At 43.6% G+C, this 23,293-nt stretch overlaps 1 protein-coding gene across 4 annotated transcripts in view; it reads left to right on the forward strand.

The window, feature by feature from the left end:
- COL22A1 (collagen type XXII alpha 1 chain) overlaps positions 1-23,293 on the forward strand; it is a 226,443-nt gene that overhangs the window by 179,849 nt on the left and 23,301 nt on the right. For 3 of the 4 annotated variants that reach the window (XM_069957061.1, XM_069957062.1, XM_069957063.1), the window contains 10 exons: positions 201-248; positions 1,017-1,130; positions 1,351-1,404; positions 1,890-1,943; positions 2,324-2,377; positions 4,160-4,213; positions 10,820-10,873; positions 11,441-11,494; positions 16,699-16,752; positions 22,631-22,675. In XM_069957061.1, coding sequence (XP_069813162.1) covers positions 201-248; positions 1,017-1,130; positions 1,351-1,404; positions 1,890-1,943; positions 2,324-2,377; positions 4,160-4,213; positions 10,820-10,873; positions 11,441-11,494; positions 16,699-16,752; positions 22,631-22,675 — 585 coding nt within the window. Of the gene's footprint in view, positions 1-200; positions 249-1,016; positions 1,131-1,350; positions 1,405-1,889; positions 1,944-2,323; positions 2,378-4,159; positions 4,214-10,819; positions 10,874-11,440; positions 11,511-16,698; positions 16,753-22,630; positions 22,676-23,293 lie in introns of those variants that run through there. The other variant, XM_069957064.1, reaches the window with a different exon arrangement.

The following is a 23,293-nucleotide window of genomic DNA, read 5'->3' on the forward strand; positions in this document are numbered from 1 at the left end:
GAAAAGCATTTGATTTTTTTATCTTAGACTGAAACTTAAAATTGAAATTTAATTTAATTGATTCCACCCCATAAAGATTTATCACCCTGGTCCACTTTGATCAATCCGTCTAATTGAAGTTTACACCGGATAATATAATTCATGTTTGGTGTCCTTCCCTATTTACAGTACATGCTATGTGTTGTCTTTCTCTTCTTTAGGGTCCGGCTTCCTTGATCAAAACGCCAGATTTGGAAGTCTATGTTAAGGTAAATCTATATATTATATGTATCTTATAGCCAGAAGGGGAGCATGGAAACTCGCTTCCTTATGGGAACCAGTCCAGCTGGGAAGACTAAACTGATCCTATAGGTGAGATAGAGTGTCCCACCAGTTCTCTGGCACGGAGTACTGGTATAGAACAAGCAAACACATGAATATATTAAAATGCTACTTGAAGTGGTTTCCATAGAGTAGATGCCATAGTATTTAAAGAAAGAAATTCCACTACCGATGATCAAAGCTAGTGTTGAGCTGAGAGAACTGTTCCGGTTTAGCACCAGAACGTTCGGCATTTGACTCCCGGCTGGTACAGAAGTTGTATGCCGACCTAGAGAGCCCTGGAAAACATGGATAAAGCTATAGGCCATAGTCTTTATCCATGTTTTTCTGGCAGCCCTAGAGCAGCATCCAACTTCTGTAGCTGATGGGAGTCAAATACCGAACGTTAAGGTTCGTAGAACAGTACCGAATCCAGACAGTTCAGCATCTCCGATTAACACATTTTACCTTCTGAATTGGATATCTTGGTGTTTGTTCATATCCCTTGTGGAGGAAGAGAAGGCTTCTTAGGTTAAATCCTCATTTGCTCAAATTTCGATGCCCGTAAACACTCGAGAGAGTGAAGGTTCATCCCACTCAGGTAAAGTAGGCTGAGACCTTTGCGCCACCTTCACAAGCTCCTCCATAGCTTTCTCCATGTTGCATACACTCTTATCTACCTGGGAGCACTAAGTAATTCTTGTCTGACTTTGAAGGACCTGTGCCGAGACTGTCCACCAGGACCACCAGGAGTGCCGGGAATCCCAGGAGTCAAAGGCGATAAAGGTCTCCCAGGTTCTCCAGGACGTGAGGGCATTGATGGTAAAAAGGTAACTGTAAGAAAGGCTTCTGCCTAAAGTCAATGAAATTGGAGAAAAGATTGAAAAAAGTTCTGAATGTTTTCGAGAAAGCTTTGACTCCAGTTTCCGAGTGAGACATGCTGTGTCTATGGAACCATCCTAATCATTTGTAAAGATAATTACAGCTTAATTGTAAACATAATTATCCTTTGTGTATCATGCGGCTGTATATTCATTTCTCTTTCTACAGGGAGAACAAGGCGCCGCGGGTCCTCCCGGGCCAACAGGCTTGGACGGTATGAAGGTAAATTGGATTATTGAAAACATGCAGCAATTATTCCAAATGACAGATTAATATTTGCCGCACGAATGACGAACATCTTGATTGCGTGAACCTTTTGCAAAGAGATTACAGTGCAGACAATGTGTCCTCACTTCAAGGGTATTGCCGGACTTACTGTAGACCTACATCAAGGGTGCTTAACCCTGTAGGACAAATGGTCCACAGAAAGTCCACCATGAGTATGAGAATGGGGGTCTAGGGTCATGTGACCATTGTTCTTAGTCAATTGAGCAGCCATCTCCTTAGCTTATAATAAATAATAATAGAATATAACGGTGTGGCATTTGTTTCCATTGGGTTGGTCACAATGGATTGTCGATCTAGTTCGTCTGGACTATTAGCAGTGACTTGGAACAACTTTTTGAAATACTTTTCACTGTTATTTCTCCCAAATGGAGATTTTTTATTTTTTTTTTCCCCCTTACAAGTTAAGTTTTGTGTTCCAGGGCAGTAAAGGGGACCGCGGACCTGATGGAGAAGCTGGCCCGAAAGGCGATAAGGTAAAATATGCGGTTGTTGTAACTTACAAACAGACTAATGCATACACCTGCTGAGGGAAGGTCGCTTATGTGGGTCAATATACTGCAACTTTCCCTCCTTATAATACACATATTAGTTGCCGTTGTCCATTATTGAGTGCTACAAAGCAAGTCAGATCAACTTTACGGATTGGAAAGCCCTGACCAAAGAGCGTTGTCATTGTTGTCCATAATCTACCAATGTGGCAGTCACCTTTCAGGAGAGTCCTCCACGTTATGTTATGCTGTACCTCCCCTGGCAAGGGGCAAGAATGGGTTGGAAAGATAGAAAATGAATCATGTCATATTCTTCCATGTCTAGAGTTCTTTGTCACCATGGATTGTGTCTTGTTCCCTCCCAGGGTATACCAGGAATGCCTGGCTTCACTGGATCACCCGGCAATTCCGGACCTCCTGTAAGTTGTTTTTTTAAAATCTTTGTTTTCTCCGTTTTAAATTTTGCTAATTATTTACATTTATTATGGATGTGTGACTGTTATGGAGTCCTTGGGTGCCACATGCTCCAACCTCTGGCCGTGAATGTAGCATTAAGGGGAAAAAGTGTGTAAAGAGTCCCTAGTGAGTTGCGCCATATTGATTTTGCCTCCCCCCCATGTAATTTGGGGCATTAATTCATTCTACGACAGGAACAGATGCCATAGTACAGGCGTTTGTCCTGGGTGGTCTATACCAAGGATGGGGAACCTTCGGCCCTCCAGCTGTTGCAAAACTACAATTCCCATCATGCCTGGACATGTGAGATAAGCTTTAGCGTTGGCTGTCCAGGCCTGACGGGAATTGTAGCTTTGCAATAGCTGGAGGGCCGAAGGTTCCCCATCCCTGGTCTATAGCAATCCTTTGGTTGGGTGTCACATTGAGTTTGGTGAAGCTTCCATTGATAAGGTGTTTAGTTTAATAGTTATATACTTATTCTACTTCTCCCAATCAAGAATAACATTTTCCATCTCCCTGAATGAACGGGATGAGTCATGTTAAACCAGTTCTTTTCTTTGGAAGCTTTTCTGCCTACGCTGACTCCGTGTAACCCTGGTCTTTGAAGTAGATGATGTCACTTGCTAACTACCCATTCACACCATTGTCTGCTGGGATTTTCTGATCTAATAACAATAAGCAACTTTCATTTTGCCATTTTCTAAGTATCTTGTGTAATCTTTGTGAAGTGTCATCTACTGTATAGAACATATGTCTAAATTTTGAATTTAATTTTTTTTTGCAGAAATCAATAGTTCAGGTGATTTTAAGAAAATTTGTAATTGGGTTTATTAGCGAAAAATGCATTTTTATCATGACAAAGCAGTTTAAAGCTCCCCCCCCCCCTGTCTTCATTGTTCTCTATTGAGAGGGGAGGGGTGGAGGGAGATGAGGCACCAAAACAGGACAACAAAGAGTTAATTTACAGCTACATCACCGGGCTATCTCCTCTGAAGTCAGCACTGACCTCTCTGACCTCTGAATATGGCTTTCATACAGCTCCCGCTGTGTAATCCTTTGTTCTCTCCTCTCTGCTGGTGACTAATCTCCCTCCTCCCCCCACCCCTCTCCATAGGTTACACAGTGCTCGACTGATGTAAAAGAGTTGAGATTTCCTGATAATGAGCAGTGGATGAGAGAGAGGAGGGGGGGGGGCTGGGGAAAGTCTTTTTGACTGCAGATAATGGCATATTTGCTTAGTAAACCCAATTACAAAGTTTTAATCCCCCCCTTCCTTATTTCCTGATAGATTGTAAGCTCTTGTTATCAGGGTCCTCCCTTCTTATGTACCCCCCTACTTCCTGATAGATTGTAAGCTTGCTTTTGATATGTACCTTGTAACTCTGTTAATTTAAAGGGTTTTTCACCCAAAAAAATTTTCTTTCAAGTTAACTGGTGCCAGAGGTTTATAAATTACTTCTATTCTAAAAAAAACTCCAGTCTTCCAGTACACTCCAGAGTAGGAGCAAATACTCATAGAAAACCTGTCCTGCTCTCCAGACTGGAAATAATATCACTTCCTGCAGGACATACAGCAGCTGCTAAGTACTGGAAGACGAGATTTTTTAATAGAAGTCATTTACAAATCTCTGGCGCTTTCTGCTACCGGTTTATTTGAAAATAATACTAATATTTTTTTTTTTCCGTGAACAACCCCTTTAATTGCTAAAGCATATGTCACTAATTTCTGTATCTTATTTATTCAGGGACCTGATGGCCTCCCCGGAGTCATGGGCCCCCCCGGCCCCACAGGAGAACCCGTAAGCGACATGTTGACTTATGTCTGTACACATGCGTTGTCTCAGGTCTGACTGTGTGCATGCTGAATTATTGAAGACTGGAGATGCTGAAGCAGCAAGGGGGGAGAAACCCGCTGTGCAAATGACTCTGTTTGCTACAATGTATAATATTTGTTACAAGGAAAATATTACTATAGTAAAATATAGAATTACAGCTACGTGATGGGATTATTTTAGTCTAGTCAGCACTGGGTATATACAGAGTCATAAAGTAAGGGAGTTCTAGGGTTCTGGCCAAAGTTGTTGGTTTCGGCAACGTTCTCCAAATTTGAGCGCTTAACATGGAGAAGTTGGATGCAGCCCTAGGGAGTCCTGGAAAACATTGATGCAGCCATTGGCCATAGACTTTATCCATGTTTCCAGGACTCCAACATTCCAGCTGACGGGAGTCATATGCGGATAGTCGGGAGTCATATGGGAGTCATATGCAGCTTCCGGGAGTCATATGCGGAACGCTCGAAGAACTTTGCCAAGCCGGAACACATTGAGAAGTCCACCCAACACTAGTCCTGGTATTTGCCACCTTGCACGTAGGCAAGTCCTGCAAAGGGTCCCAATAAGGATAAGACCATCCTTGGCCCCATAACTACGGCATGGTTAGCTGCTATGGTATATAGGCCCTTGTATATGACGCCCGTGCTCTCGTATCTATCCTACTGGCTGATACTCCTGCAGAGAAAGCGTCACGTATCTAATCCCAGGAAGACAGAACACGAAGCCCATTCCCCCTCTCCAGGCTGATCTTTCTTGTTTGCAGCAGATCCCTCAGGGACCGTAGATCCATACACATTTACATGTTAGAAACACAACAGGCCTGTATGTTATGGAGAGCCGGCAGCTTCCTCGCTGGATCAGACTAGATCCCATGTGATGCGGACTCAGTAAAGGGTTAATGATGATGGATTATTAGCTGTATCTTACTCTAGTGAATGGTTCCGGATAGAAATATGAGAATCTGAAAAAAATAAAAAGAAAATCCCATTACATGCGTTTTGCCGATGGGCGAATATCCTATTATTGATCGGAGACAATGGAGCCTGAAATATACATCTGTATCAGTGTTTCAGCTTCCATGTGGGAAATATGGATCCACCATAGAATATCCCCAATAATGAAATGCCGGAAATTCTACCGCATCAGCTCATCACTAGTTACAACCCAGGATATTTGCTCCATTGGTCGTGATAGGGACTCGCTGTTATATTTCAGGTGTATACGTAATAGCTTCTTAAAGGGGTATTCTACTCAAACATAGCTTTTAAAATACGACAGCCCATGGTGAAACTAACAATTCCTTCCATACTTGTTACTATCTATTCAGTCTCCTTCCCCCAGTTCTCAGCTGCTGCGTTCTGCTGAAGACACAAAAATCTGTGTGTGAGCTTTTCTCTCTGTCTCCTCCTCCTCCCCCCTCCCTTCTGAGACGGCTGATGTAAACAAGTCCTTGTCTAGCTTTATCTGCAACTTTGTAGCTTCTTTGTAATGCTGGGAGGGTTATTCTGAGGTCAAGTTGCTCATGAACTCACTGTGATTATCCCTCCCAGCATTACAAAGAAGCTACAAAGTTGCAGATATAGCCTGCCAGGGACTTGTTTACATCAGTCGTCTCAGAAGGGAGGAGGGAGGAGGGGGAGACATAGAGAAAATCTCCCACACAGATTTTCGTGTCTTCAGCAGAAAGCAGCAGCTGAGAACTTGGGGAAGGAGACTGAATAGATAATAACAAGTATGGACGGAATTGTTAGTCTCACCATGGGCAGCAACATATCAGATTCCCCATTTGTGAGGAAATATGGTAGACAACCTATATGCCCCTTAGTTTTGGGAGAGATAAGCTGCCGTTAGAGCTCTCTCGCTGTGGCTTACCTCTCCCCATAGAGAGAACAGACTCGGCTGTGCCAAACGTTCCTGTGTATGGGGCTTTAAGAAGTCAAGAATCAAACCCAGATCCAGAACTCTCCTGTGGTCCCGCCGAGCAGCTTCATCGGGTCACAGAAATGGCTTCTATTATAAAATAAATGGAAAGCTCAATCACAGTGTGAGAAGTTTCTTGTACAGAGTTACAGAGAATAATTACATTGGCCCAAAGGTCAAAATACAAAGACAAATCTAATTACTAAATTCTCATTTGATGTTAGAATAGGATTTTCTCTTTTTGCAACGTTTTATATAATGTCATCAAAAAGGAAGGGCCGGCCAATGGAGATACAGACATATCCGCTATAGAGCTGTCAGTCCATTGACCTACGCGGGGGTAGGGGAGTGTAAGTCTGCTGTACCGTCATGGTGTCCATTTAAAGGGGATCTTCTATATTAGATCTTCCATTTAAAGGGGATCTTCTAATTTAGATCTTTAAGCTATGTTCACACAACGTACATATTCTGACAAGAACGGCCGTTGTTTCCATTAAAACAACAGTTGTTATTTTCATAGTGAAAGTGCATTAAAGTCAATGCAAACAACGGCCATTGAAATAATGAACATGTCAATTATTTCCAAATAACGGCCGTCGTTTACATAGCCTACAGCTCACACAGTTCACACAACATATATTTTACGACAATGGATGTTGTTCGCATTGTGTTGCATCGAAGTCAATGCAATCAGAGGCCATTGTTCACACAATATATCGAACAATGGTTGTTGTTCGCTTCTGCAGTGGAAATAATTGATACAGTACGTCAATTATTTCTGGCTGTTGTGCATTGAAATCAATGCACTTTTCAGTGCAACAACGGCCGTTGATTGACACTCGCCACGACGGCCATTGTTTTTGAGTGCCAAACATAGCCTTAGGATGTATCCAAAGAAGAAGTGGAAGAACGGACAAAATGTTTACATAGTTACTAAACACGTCCGGCAGAGGGAATAGCTAAAGCCTGAGAAGAGTTCTAGAACGTTCTCCCAATAATACATTGTGCTCAGATAACCCTTGGAAGCTCAATGCAAATGGTAAATAAGTTAATCAGAAACATGTTGCAGTATTTACCGGGCGTCGGCGTTCTCCGTGTTTACATGGAAGTAGAATGCCCCCCCGCCAGGTGTCCTCACACTTACCAGAAGGCGCAGCCCGACTCCCGCTGTGAACGCCGTCTGGAGAAAGGTGATTTACCGAGACAAAAGAGACAAGCTGGTAAGCGGCTCCGCGGCTCGGCGGGACGCTGCTGAGCACTGATTGAATTCCGAGATTGAAGAAACGGAGACGAGGAAGACCAGAATTGCTTTTAGGAATCGAGGACAAACAGCAAAGTGACTGCGCTAATGAGACGTGTTTACAGGAGCGTAATATCAGGAGGAACGATGGAAGACGTATAATATACAACCGAAAATTACCTGCAGCCTAAGGGCCCCATTACACCAAGCGATTATCGGACGTACTTGGACGATTACCGGCCGTTAATTGTTTTGTGTAATAGGTCATGGCAATAATTAGCCGTCATGCACAACGGCGGCTGATTGTTGATTTAAAACATGAACTATAATCACAATAACGATGGTGACGGTCTGCTGGCCGCCACTCTTTGTAATAGGAGGCAGCAGCAGACCGTCACTCTCTTCTATGTGCCACCTGGACGATCTAAAGATCATCTGGGCAGCTCCCCGGTTGATGTCTGTGCGTGTAATAGCACGGACAGCGAGCAGGCCACAAGGTTGGCACTCGCTTGCCCCTTATATCGCACAGTCTAAAGGTCAGTTAACACGGAGGAATTGTCGCCGAAATTACAAGCAGAATCTACGTTGCAGACTCATGTCAATTCTTTGAGCAGAGAGAGGAGGCGAAGGCCCTATACCTTACATTAAGGCGATAAGGCAGGCAGAATTCCGACAAGGATTCAACTCAGAATTTTGACGCTGATTACTCAGTGTGAACTGACCCAAATAGTACCCTTAAAGGAGAAGTCTGGTGAAAATTTTTATTAAAGTATCTTATTGCCCCCCCAAAAGTTATACAAATCCCCAATATAAACTTATTACGGGAAATGCACATAAAGTTCTTTTTTCCCTGCACTTACTACTGCATCAAGGCTTCACTTCCTGGATAACATGGTGATGTCACTTCCTGGATAACATATAACATGGTGATGTCACTTCCTGGATAACATGGTGATGTCACTTCCTGGATAACATGGTGATGTCACTTCCTGGATAACATGGGGATGTCACTTCCTGGATAACATGGTGATGTCACTTCCTGGATAACATGGGGATGTCACTTCCTGGATAACATGGTGATGTCACGACCCGACTCCCAGAGCTGTGGGGGCTGTGGCTGCTGGAGAGAATGATGGCAGAGGGATGCTCAGTGTCCCTCCAGTGCTCTGTGTCCCTCAGTGTCCCCCTGCCATCATCCTCTTCAGCAGCCACAGCCCGCACAGCTCTGGGAGTCGGGTCATGACATCACCATGTTATCCAGGAAGTGACATCACCATGTTATCAAGAAAGTGACATCACCATGTTAGCCAGGAAGTGACATCCCCATGTTATCCAGGAAGTGACATCACCATGTTATCAAGGAAGTGACATCACCATGTTATCCAGGAAGTGACATCACCATATTATCCAGGAAGTGACATCACCATGTTATCCAGGAAGTGACATCACCATGTTATATGTTATCAAGGAAGTGACATCACCATGTTAGCCAGGAAGTGACATCACCATGTTATAGGTTATCAAGGAAGTGACATCACCATGTTATCCAGAAAGTGACATCACCATGTTATCCAGGAAGTGACATCACCATGTTATCCAGGAAGTGACATCACCTCCTATCCAGGAGGTGACGTCACCATGTTATCCAAAAAGTGACATCACCATGTTATCCAGGAAGTGACATCACCATGTTATCCAGGAAGTGACATCACCTCCTATCCAGGAGGTGACATCACCATGTTATCCAAAAAGTGACATCGCCATGTTATCCAGGAAGTGACATCACCATGTTATCCAGGAAGTGACATCACCGTGGTATCCAGGAAGTGAAGCCTTGATGCAGTAGTAAGTGCAGGGAAAAAAAGCTCTTTATAAGCATTTCCCGTAATAAGTGCATATTGGTGATTTATATAACTTTTGGGGGCAATACAATACATAAGCCCAAAAAACATGATTGGGAGTAACACACCCAGGAACACAGAATGTTTCACCAAAATGGGAATCATTGCTATTACCCACCATTGTGTGACTAAGTAGGGAATACACAGTAGGTTATAAATAGAAGAGAAGACAATGGTATAATTCAGGGGGATGGATTGGACTCTTACATTGACAAGTTATTTTTTATTTTAAAGTGACTGTTCAACAAAAATGTTTTAGTTTTTTTTCATATGAACTAGTATCAGAAAGTGCCAGAGATCTTTAATTTACTTCTATTAAAAAGTCTCATCTTCCAGTACTTATTAGCTGCTGTATGTCCTGCAGGAACTGGTGTAAACTTTCCAGTCTGGAGAGCAGGAGAGGTTTTCTATGGGGATTTGTTGCTACTCTGGACAGTTCCTGACATGGACAGAGGTGGTAGCAGAGAGCACTGTGTTAGACTGGAAAGAATACACCACTTCCTGCAGGGCATACAGCAGCTGATAAGTACTGGAAGACTTGAGATTTTTTAATAGAAGTAAATTACAAATCTCTGACAATTTCTGGCACCAGTTGATTTGAAAGATTTTTTATTTTGGTTTAAAAAAACAATTAATATGTATACATCCAGCGCCGCTACTCTAACTCTGGTGATCGTGTAATATTGTAGTATAATAGCACTTACTTAATCCAGATGTGTATGGGTAGCAGATATCCTCTTGTTTGGTGGATCTCCGTTCCGTTTAAGCACTCGTAGCAGTTCTGGTGATTTTGGTGATTCAACGAATCAGTCTGTAGATTGTATGCCGGGAGTGCGCTCCGGCTGGCAGCGCGACCTCAACCGGCTTCAGCGTTCCGGGTATGTGAAGTGTGACGTCACAGTAGTTCACTACGGAGTCTCAAAGGGACTATCCAACGTTTCAGTGTGACTTACGCCTTCATCAGGGATCTATGTGACGTCACACTTCACATACCCGGAACGCTGAAGCCGGTTGAGGTCGCGCTGCCAGCCGGAGCGCACTCCCGGCATACAATCTACAGACTGATTCGTTGGATCACCAAAATCACCAGAACTGCTACGAGTGCTTAAACGGAACGGAGATCCACCAAACAAGAGGATATCTGCTACCCATACACATCTGGATTAAGTAAGTGCTATTATACTACAATATTACACGATCACCAGAGTTAGAGTAGCGACGCTGGATGTATACATATTCATTGTTTTTTTAAACCACAACCACTTGGAGAGAGCGGGTCAGCCTCCATATAGCATCCTTTAGCAGTGAACTACAGCCCGCCAAATAGTTAGCGCCATATCTTTAACTACATTATACAGATTTTTTATTTTATTTTTGGTGAACTACCCCTTTAAGTGTTCATACTTTAAGAGATCTCCTATAAGTTAGATAATATACACATTATTGGAGTTTTTTGATTGTTCAATGATCACCATGATTATAGTTTTCTAAATTTTTCTTTGTTTGTTCCAGGGAAAAGAAGGACCACCAGGGCCTAAAGGCCCTCCTGGACTAATAGGACTACCGGTTAGTACAACCTGTTATTAAAGGGTTTTTTTGGCTTAGGAAACCTATTTTCATTAGGTCAATTTAAGTTTAGAGACACAATCAGGGTCCTCATCTCCTGGCCTCTCTCTCTACTGTTCTACACAGACAACCCATGTATTTGAAAGGGTGCCCTGTAATTCCTTATTTCTCCTGTGGGGGTGCTGTAGAGAAATGAACCTGGATTATAGCTGATCGCTGGGAGTGATCACTCAGATTCCAATGCAGAACTGATTCTCAGAAACAAGGAGTTAGTATCAGAAAATATTGGTAGGGGGGGGGGGGGGCAGTTTTCTACCTATTGATCAGAGGTCATCTAATTTATAAGTTGTTTTGATCTAACACACAAATATAGAATCCCTATGGATAGAGTTTATTTACACCAGCAGCACATATAGAAGCCTAGTAAGCAGTATCAGAGCTGTGTACTCTATGCGACACATGATGCATGTCCTGTGCGGTAATATTCTTGCCCCGCTCAGCTGTTTACACTCCTTAATAACACTGCTGTTGACTTTTCTTATCATTTTTCTTTTATTATGGTTACAGGGTCTCGCTGGCAAAGATGGAAAAGATGGGAAGCCGGGAGCACCTGGGGAAGCAGTATGTCATTCCTATTGTTAAGTAACACGGTGGTGGCAAAGAATATTAAGAAACACTTGGGTTGATTTATTGGAATTGTCAAAATGTCACCCTCTATTGTGTCACCATTATGAGCATTTACATACAGTACCTGGGGATCCTCAATCTTCTGCCTTATAAGAAAAGACATTTAGTGAAAAATGCCATGTATTAAAGGGGTATTCCCACAATGCAACTGATCTTCTGTTCTGTTTGTGGCAGCTTAATGTGGCTGAGAGACCGAAAACAGACATTGTGGCTGAGTTATGCAATTACAATAGTACTTCTACATACAGTACTACTGCAATACTGCCTCCTATATACAAGAATACTACTGTAATACTGCCCACTATATACAAGAATATACCTACTATAATACTGCTCCTATATACAGGAATATACTACTATAATACTGCTCCTATATACAAGAATATAACTACTATAATACTGCTCCTATATGCAAAAATATAACTACTATAATACTGCTCCTATATACAAGAATATAACTACTATAATACTGCTCCTATATACAAGAATATAACTACTATAATACTGCCTCCTATATACAGGAATATAACTACTATAATACTGCCTCCTATATACAAGAATACTACTGTAATACTGCCCACTATATACAAGAATATACCTACTATAATACTGCTCCTATATACAGAAATATACTACTATAATACTGCTCCTATATACAGGGATATAACTACTATAATACTGCTCCTATATACAAGAATATAACTACTATAATACTGCCCCTATATACAAGAATATAACTACTATAATACTGCCCCTATATACAGGAATATAACTACTATAATACACGAACTGGAGAGAATGGAATGGCTGCACATCCCATCTATGGCCGATACTAATGCCGCTAGGCCTATATTAAAAATCAACACCAGAGTGTCTGTATATGAATTGATCAAGCCATATTGCCCCGTGTACCACCGCACAGGTCCTCTGGTCCACACGGGTCCCTACGCTAACTCCACACCGTGTCGGTCAGCGACCGCCAACCCCGCAAAGCGTGCAAGTGCAGGGAAGGGAGGCCATGGAACGGCCCTGCAACCCCAATGTCACAGGACCAGACCCAAAGAGCCCCACCAAAACCCAGCCAGCACCACCGGCGGGGAAGGCTGCCCCCAAACCACACAAGTATGGATATGGTATTACACTTACCATTGCTGCTCTCACAGAATGGGGAAGACATAGGGTCCAGACATGTGAGCACAGGCATCTCCTGCCAATTTTGGTCACGTGGGTCCCACAAATGAGTGCCAGCTGTTTGCTGCAGCTATGGTGAGTGTAATTCCTTATCCAGACTTGTGCTGTTTGGGGGCGACCTTCTCCGCCGGCGGTGCTGGCCAGGTTCTGGTGTGGTGTTTGTGGGTCTGGTCCTGTGGCATGGGGGTCGCAGGGCCGTCCCATGGCCCCCGTTCCCTGACTGTGCGTGCCTGCGGGGTTGGTGGCCACTGACTGGCACGGTGTGGACTTAGTGTAGGGACCCATGTGTATCAGATACCGGCACGAGGTACATGGGGCAGTATGGCTTGATCAATTCATACACAAAATTCTGATGTGTTTTTTATTTAGCCAAGCGGCACTAGTATCAGCCATAGGTGTGAGGTGCAGCACTCTGTTTCTTCCCTGAACCGCATAACTACTATAATACTGCTCCTATATACAGGAATATAACTACTATAATACTGCTCCTATATACAAGAATAAAACTACTATAATACTGCTCCTATATACAAGAATATAACTACTATAATACTGCCCCCTATATACAGGAATATAACTACTATAATACTGCTCCTATATACAAGAATATAACTACTATAATACTGCTCCTATATACAGGAATATAACTACTATAATACTGCTCCCATATACAAGAATATAACTACTATAATACTGCTCCTATATACAAGAATATAACTACTATAATACTGCTCCTATATACAAGAATATAACTACTATAATACTGCTCCTATATACAAGAATATAACTACTATAATACTGCTCCTATATACAGGAATATAACTACTATAATACTGCTCCTATATACAAGAATATAACTACTATAATACTGCTCCTATATACAGGAATATAACTACTATAATACTGCTCCTATATACAGGAATATAACTACTATAATACTGCTCCTATATACAGGAATATAACTACTATAATACTGTCCCCTATATACAAGAATATAACTATTATAATACTGCTCCTATATACAAGAATATAACTACTATAATACTGCTCCTATATACAGGAATATAACTACTATAATACTGCTCCTATATACAGGAATATAACTACTATAATACTGCTCCTATATACAGGAATATAACTACTATAATACTGCTCCTATATACAAAAATATAACTACTATAATACTGCTCCATCATTGTGATTGTGTTCTCAGGGTGGGTGGGGGTTCCGTTGGTTGGACCCCTATCAGTTACCTTTATAGATATGGTATAAGCAGCTCAGTACAGTCTGTTCCTGTAGTATGGTGTCTTAGGTATTTTCCGCCTATAAGTGAGTCATCTCCTCTGCGTTCCTCCTGTTGGGTGACATATTAGTGCGGAGAGCGCACACTGTGGTTATTTATCAGAGAGTCAATAATACAAGCAGCGAGTACAAACACAGCTCTGCACACATTGATCACAGGCTTCTCCCTGGTCCCATAGTGCCGCTATCTCTGACATTTGATGTCTAATTCCTTTACTGGAGATAGAGGCCTTGATGAATAATTCCCATATTATTTATTTTAAATTAAGCAGTTTTCAGGCTTACTGTGCACGGAGCGGCATCATAGTCAGCATTGTTTAGCATTCTAAAGAAAGTTTCGGAATAATCCTTGGGTAGTATCAGTATGTGTAACCACAGAGTCGCCAGTATCATGTATCAGATGGAGCAGTCACTGACTGCTATGATGTTCTCCCCCACTCAGAAGCACCGTGCCATGTTCCATACCCCACAGTTTTGTGTCTTCTGTTATTGAGCTACAGTAACAAAGGTTCTAATCAAGTTATATGGATTTGTAAATTAGTTCTATTTAAAAATCTCAAGTCTTCCAGTACTTATCAGCTGCTGTATGTCCTGCAGGATGTGGTGTATTCTTACCAGTCTAACACTGTGCTCTCTGAATGTCAGGAACTGTCCAGAGCAGGAGACGTTTTTTTATGGGGATTTGCTACTTTACTGGACAGTTCCTGACATGGACAGAGGTGGCAGCAGAGAAAACTGTGTCAGACTAAAGAGAATACTTCCTGCAGGACATACAGCAGCTGATAACTACTGGAAGACTGGAGATTTTTTATATAAAAGTAAATAACAAATCTATATAACTTTTCGAAACCAATAGATTTGAAAGAAAAAGATTTTCACCAGGGTACCCCTTTAAGGGCTAGGTCATATCATGTTTGTTTCTTTCATGGTTCAAATATGTCATAAAAATGGGCCTTATTACTTACTATTTTATTACAGAGAGGACTGCGCCCTATTACTTTCAATTGCCTGTATGTAGTCAGCCAGTGACTACGTGCATTGATATGTTGGCATGTTATTTTAAAAATTTTCTCAAATATCCATGCCACAGAGGTGAAAAACATGATGTGAACCTGCTCAATACCCTGCTGTGAGGTTGTGTGTACTCAGGAGCACTGCACATGAAAATATCATTTATATCTTGGGAGAAGTTCCCATGTTCAGCTACACTCAGGAGCACTGCACATGAAAATATCATTTATATCTTGGGAGAAGTTCCCATGTTCAGCTACACTCAGGAGCACTGAACATGAAAATATCATTTATATCTTGGGAGAAGTTCCCATGTTCAGCTGCACTCAGGAGCACTGCACATGAAAATATCATTTATATCTTGGGAGAAGTTCCCATGTTCAGCTACACTCAGGAGCACTGAACATGAAAATATCATTTATATCTTGGGAGAAGTTCCCATGTTCAGCTGCACTCAGGAGCACTGCACATGAAAATATAATTTATATCTTGGGAGAAGTTCCTATGTTCAGCTATTCTCAGGAGCACTGCACATGAAAATATCATTTATATCTTGGGAGAAGTTCCCATGTTCAGCTGCACTCAGGAGCACTGCACATGAAAATATAATTTATATCTTGGGAGAAGTTCCTATGTTCAGCTATTCTCAGGAGCACTGCACCTTGTCCCCAGTCCAGAGTTCTGCGCCCACATCCAATAAAGAGGCAGAAAATACCAAGTGTTCCCATTCTCAATGCCCCGATCAATCAATCACTGATATAATGTTCCCTTTAGAGGACTGCACCTTGTCTCCCTGCCCCCAGTGCTTTATCTGCCTCTAGGGAACTATCAGAGGTTACTATCAGTGCCCTGGGCGAGGTCTTCAAGTTCTCTTATCCTTAAAACCTACCTTCATCTGAAGTGCTGATACAATGTGCCCCTGTACTCAGGAGCACTGCATCCTGTGCCTCGGTTCACAGTTTGGTGCCTGCGTCTAATAAACAAACAGAAATTCTAAGATCAGTGTCTGAAATAGATCTGCATGTTTTAACCTGATCAGTCATCCCTTGCACCCAGAATCACTGCACTCTGCCTTCCATTCTACAGTCCTGTGCCTGTTTCTAATACTTTACCATTAAATGTAATCAGTATCTTGAGTGAAGGCCCCATGTTTTCCCATCATCATTACCTTGATCAGTCAGTTGCTGCTGTTATGTTCCCAGGCACTCAGGAGCACTGCACTCTGCCTTCCAGTCTATAGCCCTGTGCCTGCTTCTAATACATTAAATGTAATTGTTGTCTTGGGTGAGGTCCCAGTGTTTTCCTATCATCATTACCCTGGCCATTCCTATCTGCTGTTATGATGTGCTCCCACACTCAGAAGCACTGCACCCTATCTCCCTGCTTCTCACAGACTTTATGAACAAGGTCCATTCTAAATACACTCACTAACAATCGGTAAGGTTTCCAATACAGGGTGTACACAATTCCAATTCCTTGTGGAACTTTAGAGCAAGTATGTGATGGGGATAAAATACGCATGGTTTTCATTGATGGCAGATCAGCTATGCTGGTGCTTTGTCTTTGTATTGTGGGATTTTGTTACCTTTGTGTTATTTGTATCTCATGTATTAATAATTTCTTCTTTTACTTAGGGTAAACCAGGAGAGATGGGCCCTCCAGGCAGGGAGGGGGCCCGAGGACTGCCTGTAAGTATATGAAGACACCTACTGTATACTGTGCTCAGATCACATGGGTGTATGGGGGTCCTACCATATGTACAGTATGTGGGAAGTTTATATTCATTCTTATTGTTACCGCTGCCTGTTCATAGATGAGAAGCCAGTGAGCCTATAGCTAAAGGGTTAAAGGGGTTATCCAGCGCTACAAAAACATGGCCACTTTTCCCCCTCTCTTGTCCCCAGATTGGGTGGGGTTTAGAACTCCATTGAAGTAAATGGAGCTTTATTGCAAACCGCACCTGACCTGGAGACAAGAAAGGGGGAAAAGTGGCCGTGTTTTTGTAGCGCTGGATAATCCCTTTAAGTAGTGGAGTTTCGATGGCTTCTCCTCTTGTCACTTTAAAGGTTCAGGACTATAATAAATATTTTAGATCTAACTTAACCTTTTACCGACCCCACAAATTAACATTTTTCGGTTACATTTTCTTCCATGTCACCTTCTAAGACTCACAACATTTTCACTTTTACACTGACAGAGCTATATGGGGGCTCACTGTATATATCTGCATAACAAGATGTACTTTTTATCAGTTACCTTTATTTTATCATATAATATATCTCTACATTCTATATATAATATACAGTATCTGTATTTATCTATACAGTTCTATCATCTTGAGAGGAAGAAAGAAAAAAAAATAAAAAATAAAAACTAAATAAAATAAAAAATAAAATTATATATATATATATATATATATATATATATATATATATATATACCCCGTTATATATAACTTACCTATACATTTTTTATTGATCCATCTTAGGAGCTGTGATTAGCTTTTGTGATTTACGTTTTTTTTATCACTTTTTATTTAATTTTTCTGCAATGTGATGTGACCAAAAATTAGCAATCTTACCTATACTTTTGGTGTTTTTAAAACTGACCATGTGGGATCAGGAACGTTATCATGTTATAATGCAAACATAGGCAGTGATATTGAATACGACTGGAGTTGTTTGGTTTGCTTTTATTTTTTTTTTTTACTTTTTCTATTATTTTTTGGCCTCTCTAGAGGCCTATTATATATTTTATAAGCAGTCCTTTGATAGCTTACATAGATCAATGCAATGTATATGTACTGCGTTGATCTAGTAGATTGGCGCTCTGCTTGTACAGTCATGGCAGGCTCCAAGCCTAGCAGATACTTTTGCTGCCTGGCAGCTGGTCAGACCCCCCGCAGTTACAGACCCATCATTCTGCGCTCCGTACTCTATAATGATGAAGTAAGAACAGAATGGTACAAATCTTGCTAATTTTTTGAAAAGGAAAAGCTGGAATCTCCATCTCTGACAGGCAGTGTCTGGTCTCCTCCTCACTGTAGGGATGGTATGGGGCAGGGGATGGGCAGTGTCTGGTCTCCTCCTCACTGTAGGGATGGTATGGGGCAGGTGATGGGCAGTGCCCGGTCTCCTCCTCACTGTAGGGATGGTATGGGGCAGATGATGGGCAGTGCCCGGTCTCCTCCTCACTGTAGGGATGGTATGGGGCAGGGGATGGGCAGTGTCTGGTCTCCTCCTCACTGTAGGGATGGTATGGGGCAGGGGATGGGCAGTGTCTGGTCTCCTCCTCACTGTAGGGATGGTATGGGGCAGGTGATGGGCAGTGCCCGGTCTCCTCCTCACTGTAGGGATGGTATGGGGCAGGGGATGGGCAGTGTCTGGTCTCCTCCTCACTGTAGGGATGATATGGGGCAGGTGATGGGCAGTGCCCGGTCTCCTCCTCACTGTAGGGATGGTATGGGGCAGGTGATGGGCAGTGCCTGGTCTCCTCCTCACTGTAGGGATTGGTATGGGGCAGGTGATGGGCAGTGCCCGGTCTCCTCCTCACTGTAGGGATGGTATGGGGCAGGGGATGGGCAGTGTCTGGTCTCCTCCTCACTGTAGGGATGGTATGGGGCAGACGATGGGCAGTGCCCGGTCTCCTCCTCACTGTAGGGATGGTATGGGGCAGACGATGGGCAGTGCCCGGTCTCCTCCTCACTGTAGGGATGGTATGGGGCAGATGATGGGCAGTGTCTGGTCTCCTCCTCACTGTAGGGATGGTATGGGGCAGGTGATGGGCAGTGCTCGGTCTCCTCCTCACTGTAGGGATGGTATGGGGCAGGTGATGGGCAGTGCCCGGTCTCCTCCTGACTGTAGGGATGGTATGGGGGCAGGTGATGGGCAGTGCCCGGTCTCCTCCTCACTGTAGGGATGGTATGGGGCAGGTGATGGGCAGTGCTCGGTCTTCTCCTCACTGTAGGGATGGTATGGGGCAGGTGATGGGCAGTGCCCGGTCTCCTCCTCACTGTAGGGATGGTATGGGGCAGGTGATGGGCAGTGCCCGGTCTCCTCCTCACTGTAGGGATTGGTATGGGGCAGGTGATGGGCAGTGCCCGGTCTCCTCCTCACAGTAGGGATGGTATGGGGCAGGTGATGGGCAGTGCCCGGTCTCCTCCTCACTGTAGGGATGGTATGGGGCAGGTGAAGGGCAGTGCCCGGTCTCCTCCTCACTGTAGGGATGGTATGGGGCAGGTGATGGGCAGTGCCTGGTCTCCTCCTCACTGTAGGGATGGTATGGGGCAGGTGATGGGCAGTGCCCGGTCTCCTCCTCACTGTAGGGATGGTATGGGGCAGGTGATGGGCAGTGCCCGGTCTCCTCCTCACTGTAGGGATGGTATGGGGCAGGTGAAGGGCAGTGCCCGGTCTCCTCCTCACTGTAGGGATGGTATGGGGCAGGTGATGGGCAGTGCCCGGTCTCCTCCTCACTGTAGGGATGGTATGGGGCAGGTGATGGGCAGTGCCCGGTCTCCTCCTCACTGTAGGGATGGTATGGGGCAGGTGATGGGCAGTGCCCGGTCTCCTCCTCACTGTAGGGATGGTATGGGGGCAGGTGATGGGCAGTGCCCGGTCTCCTCCTCACTGTAGGGATGGTATAGGGCAGGTGATGGGCAGTGCCCGGTCTCCTCCTCACTGTAGGGATGGTATGGGGCAGGTGATGGGCAGTGCCCGGTCTCCTACTTACTGTAGGGATGGAATGGGGCAGGTGATGGGCAGTGCCTGGTCTCCTCCTCACTGTAGGGATGGTATGGGGCAGGTGATGGGCAGTGCCCGGTCTCCTCCTCACTGTATTGATGGTATGGGGCAGGTGATGGGCAGTGCCCGGTCTCCTCCTCACTGTAGGGATGGTATGGGGCAGTTGATGGGCAGTGCCCGGTCTCCTCCTCACTGTATTGATGGTATGGGGCAGGTGATGGGCAGTGCCCGGTCTCCTCCTCACTGTAGGGATGGTATGGGGCAGGTGATGGGCAGTGCCCGGTCTCCTCCTCACTGTAGGGATGGTATGGGGCAGGTGATGGGCAGTGCCCGGTCTCCTCACTGTAGGGATGGTATGGGGCAGGTGATGGGCAGTGCCCGGTCTCCTCACTGTAGGGATGGTATGGGGCAGGTGATGGGCAGTGCCCGGTCTCCTCCTCACTGTAGGGATGGTATGGGGCAGGTGATGGGCAGTGCCCGGTCTCCTCACTGTAGGGATGGTATGGGGGCAGGTGATGGGCAGTGCCCGGTCTCCTCCTCACTGTATTGATGGTATGGGGCAATTTTTAGCCTTATCTGTGGGCTGATTCTCCTAATGGATCTTAGTTCAGAACACATCACAAAAATAAATTGTCCATTGTCTCCCCGCATCGAAACATACAAGAAAAGCTGACACAATGATAGAGGGTGCCCCATCAAGCTCAACAGCCTCAGCAGCAAAGTGGAAAATTACTTCGGAACAAGTATTGGAAATCTATATTTTTTAGCGAGCCTTAGTCAGGATCGGGGAGTGAATATTGGACACATGTACAATTATGGCGACTAGTGAGGAAGGAACAGGATACGGGACATGGACTAAATGTCTCTCACTTCAGGACTGGTAATTTATTATGACATTTCCTGAACATGAAAGACCTTCAAGATTAGGGTGACGGGAACAGTCACTTAAAGGGATTGCTTTTTTTACTTTCCCTTTGTTGGTTTTAAAGAGGTACTCTGGCAAAAATCTTTTTCTTTCAAATCAACTGGTTTTAGAAAGTTATATAGATTTGTAAATTACTTCTATTTAAAAATCTCAAGTCTCCCAGTACTTATCAGCTGCTGTATGCCCTGCAGGACGTGGTGTATTCTTTCCAGTATGACACAGTGCTCTCTGCTGCCACTGTCCAGAGCAGCAGCAAATCCCCATAGAAAACATCACCTGCTCTGGACAGTTCCTGACATAGACAGAGGTGGCAGCAGAGAGTACTGTGTCTGACTGGAAACAGCACTCCACTTCCTGCAGCACATACAGCAGCTGATAAGTACTGGACGACTGTAGATTTTTAAATAGAAGTAAATTGCAACTCTATATAACTTTATGAAACTAGTTTATTTGAAAGAAAAAGATTCTCTCCGGAGTATCCCTTTAGGGGTTGAAAGTAGCCAAACCATCAATCTCCTGCTCTATATAAAGTAGTGTGGTCAGCTGTCATCTAAAATATCCTCCAGGAGTGTGCGGCTGACTGATCCGTCTCTGTAAAAAAAACTCATTTATACATCAACACTTTACAAACAGATGACAAAACGCACAATGAAATTCATCAGCGGAACATGCTCAGGCTTAGAAAACCTCAGCGGCGTGATAAATACTCTGTTACTTTATTACCCCTGCCCCCTCATCAACCCATAAGGAAGGGAGGGTGATGAATAGTGATGTGCGCAGCCAGAACAAAGCAGAAGGAGATGAAAAGCTGAGATCATTGCTGCGGATGTCGCCCTCATTACAGCGATCAGCAATAATCAATGCTGGAATGATCAATGGACGCACAAACTAACTAATAAGTCACGTCAAGGGGTCTCATCAAAGGCTCAGTATAATCCATTCACAATAATAACTGCAGCTGGACTCCTACTGTGTTGGAATATAGAAACATTTTCTATGGAGACTAACGCATCTCCATGGCGACAGACTACAAACGAACCCTGTGTAGTCTGATCCTGCAGTCAGGTGTTATTCCCCCCATTTGTTTCATACTATTATAATGCATTGGGAACATTAAAGGAGAAGTCTGACGGGAGTGGGGAGTCAGGGGAGGCAAAAAACTTATTTCTGGTTGGGGGTGGGGGAACATAAAAAATAATTTATAGTCACCTGTCTTGGTGCCTGCGCATAGCCGCATCCCGCTCCTGGTCCCCGGTGGCTGTGTTCTGAGCTTCACTCCAGCTACGTCACAACCTACCTGATGGATGCCCCCGCTCAACCAGTCAGTGACTAGGGGGGGATACTGCTGCAGTCACCGATTGGCTGAGTGGGCTAAATCCCACCCATCTGTGACGTTGAACTTGGGTTGGGACATACCCAGAATTCTAGAGAAGATGACAGTCGGCGGGAGCTTGATGATTTGACGCAGCGTCGGCTCATGGAGCAGTAAGCACATTATCTTTTTTTATCCCCCCACCCCCTGCCAGTAATTATTTTTTTTAAAGGTCACAGAGCGTGCCCAGACACCTTTCCCTTTCATGTCTGTGGCTCAGCTTCTGTAAGTTGTGCCTGTGTCCATGGGGCTGTAAAGCAGATCTCTAAAAGGAGCTCAGGCAATGTAACTGCCCCCAAATTAGTGTACAAAAAAAAAATAATCACAAAATAGTACAAAACAGTATAAAAAAGAGAAAAAAACGAATCTAAACTAATCCATAGTGGAAACATAGTGTCTTTACAGCTGTTACGTATATATGTTCATGGTAGGACGTCAATGTGAATGTATCTATAGGGTTGATGTAGGCATGATCATTTATAATGTTTGTTTTTTGTTTTTTTTTGCTTATATTTATTGTTATTTTTTAGGGCTTCAAGGGGCACAGAGGAGATGCCGGATTACCAGGAAGCAGGGTAAGTTGTGAAGTCTCATTATAATATGTTAACAAAAATAGAAAAAAAAAAAAAAAAAAAAGATGCAGCTCACCAATGGAAGTATCTGAGGTAGCAGCAAGAGTGATGGGTGGAGGGTGCACAGACTTCTGGGCGTTGGTGCAGAGAGAAGCTTGTTGTTGGATTGTTGAAGCCAGCTCTCCAGGACGTATTTTCAGGAGATAAAACTTAACTTTTATTCATACATTTAAAAACTTGCAGGATGCACAACTCGTTTTGACCATGCAAATGTATGAATAAAAGTTAAGTTTTATATGCCGAAAATACATCCTGGAGTGCTGGCTTCAACAATGCAACTACAGGTTTTTCTTATTATAATATGAAATATAAATCAATAACTTAAAGGGGAAACTTTTTTTTTTTTAATTAACTGGTGCCAGAAAGTTATATAGATTAGTAATTTACTTCTATTTAAAAATGAAAATCTCCAGTCTTTTAGTGTATTATCTCCAATAGTGCTCTCTGCTGCCACCTCTGTCCATGTCAGGAACTGTCCAGAGCAAGAGCAAATCCCCAAAGAAAACCTCTCCTGCTCTGGACAGTTCCTGACATGGACAGAGGTGGCAGCAAACTACATGG

The sequence above is a fragment of the Dendropsophus ebraccatus genome, chromosome 2, assembly GCF_027789765.1.
Source record: "Dendropsophus ebraccatus isolate aDenEbr1 chromosome 2, aDenEbr1.pat, whole genome shotgun sequence".
NCBI classification, from domain to species: Eukaryota; Metazoa; Chordata; class Amphibia; order Anura; family Hylidae; genus Dendropsophus; species Dendropsophus ebraccatus.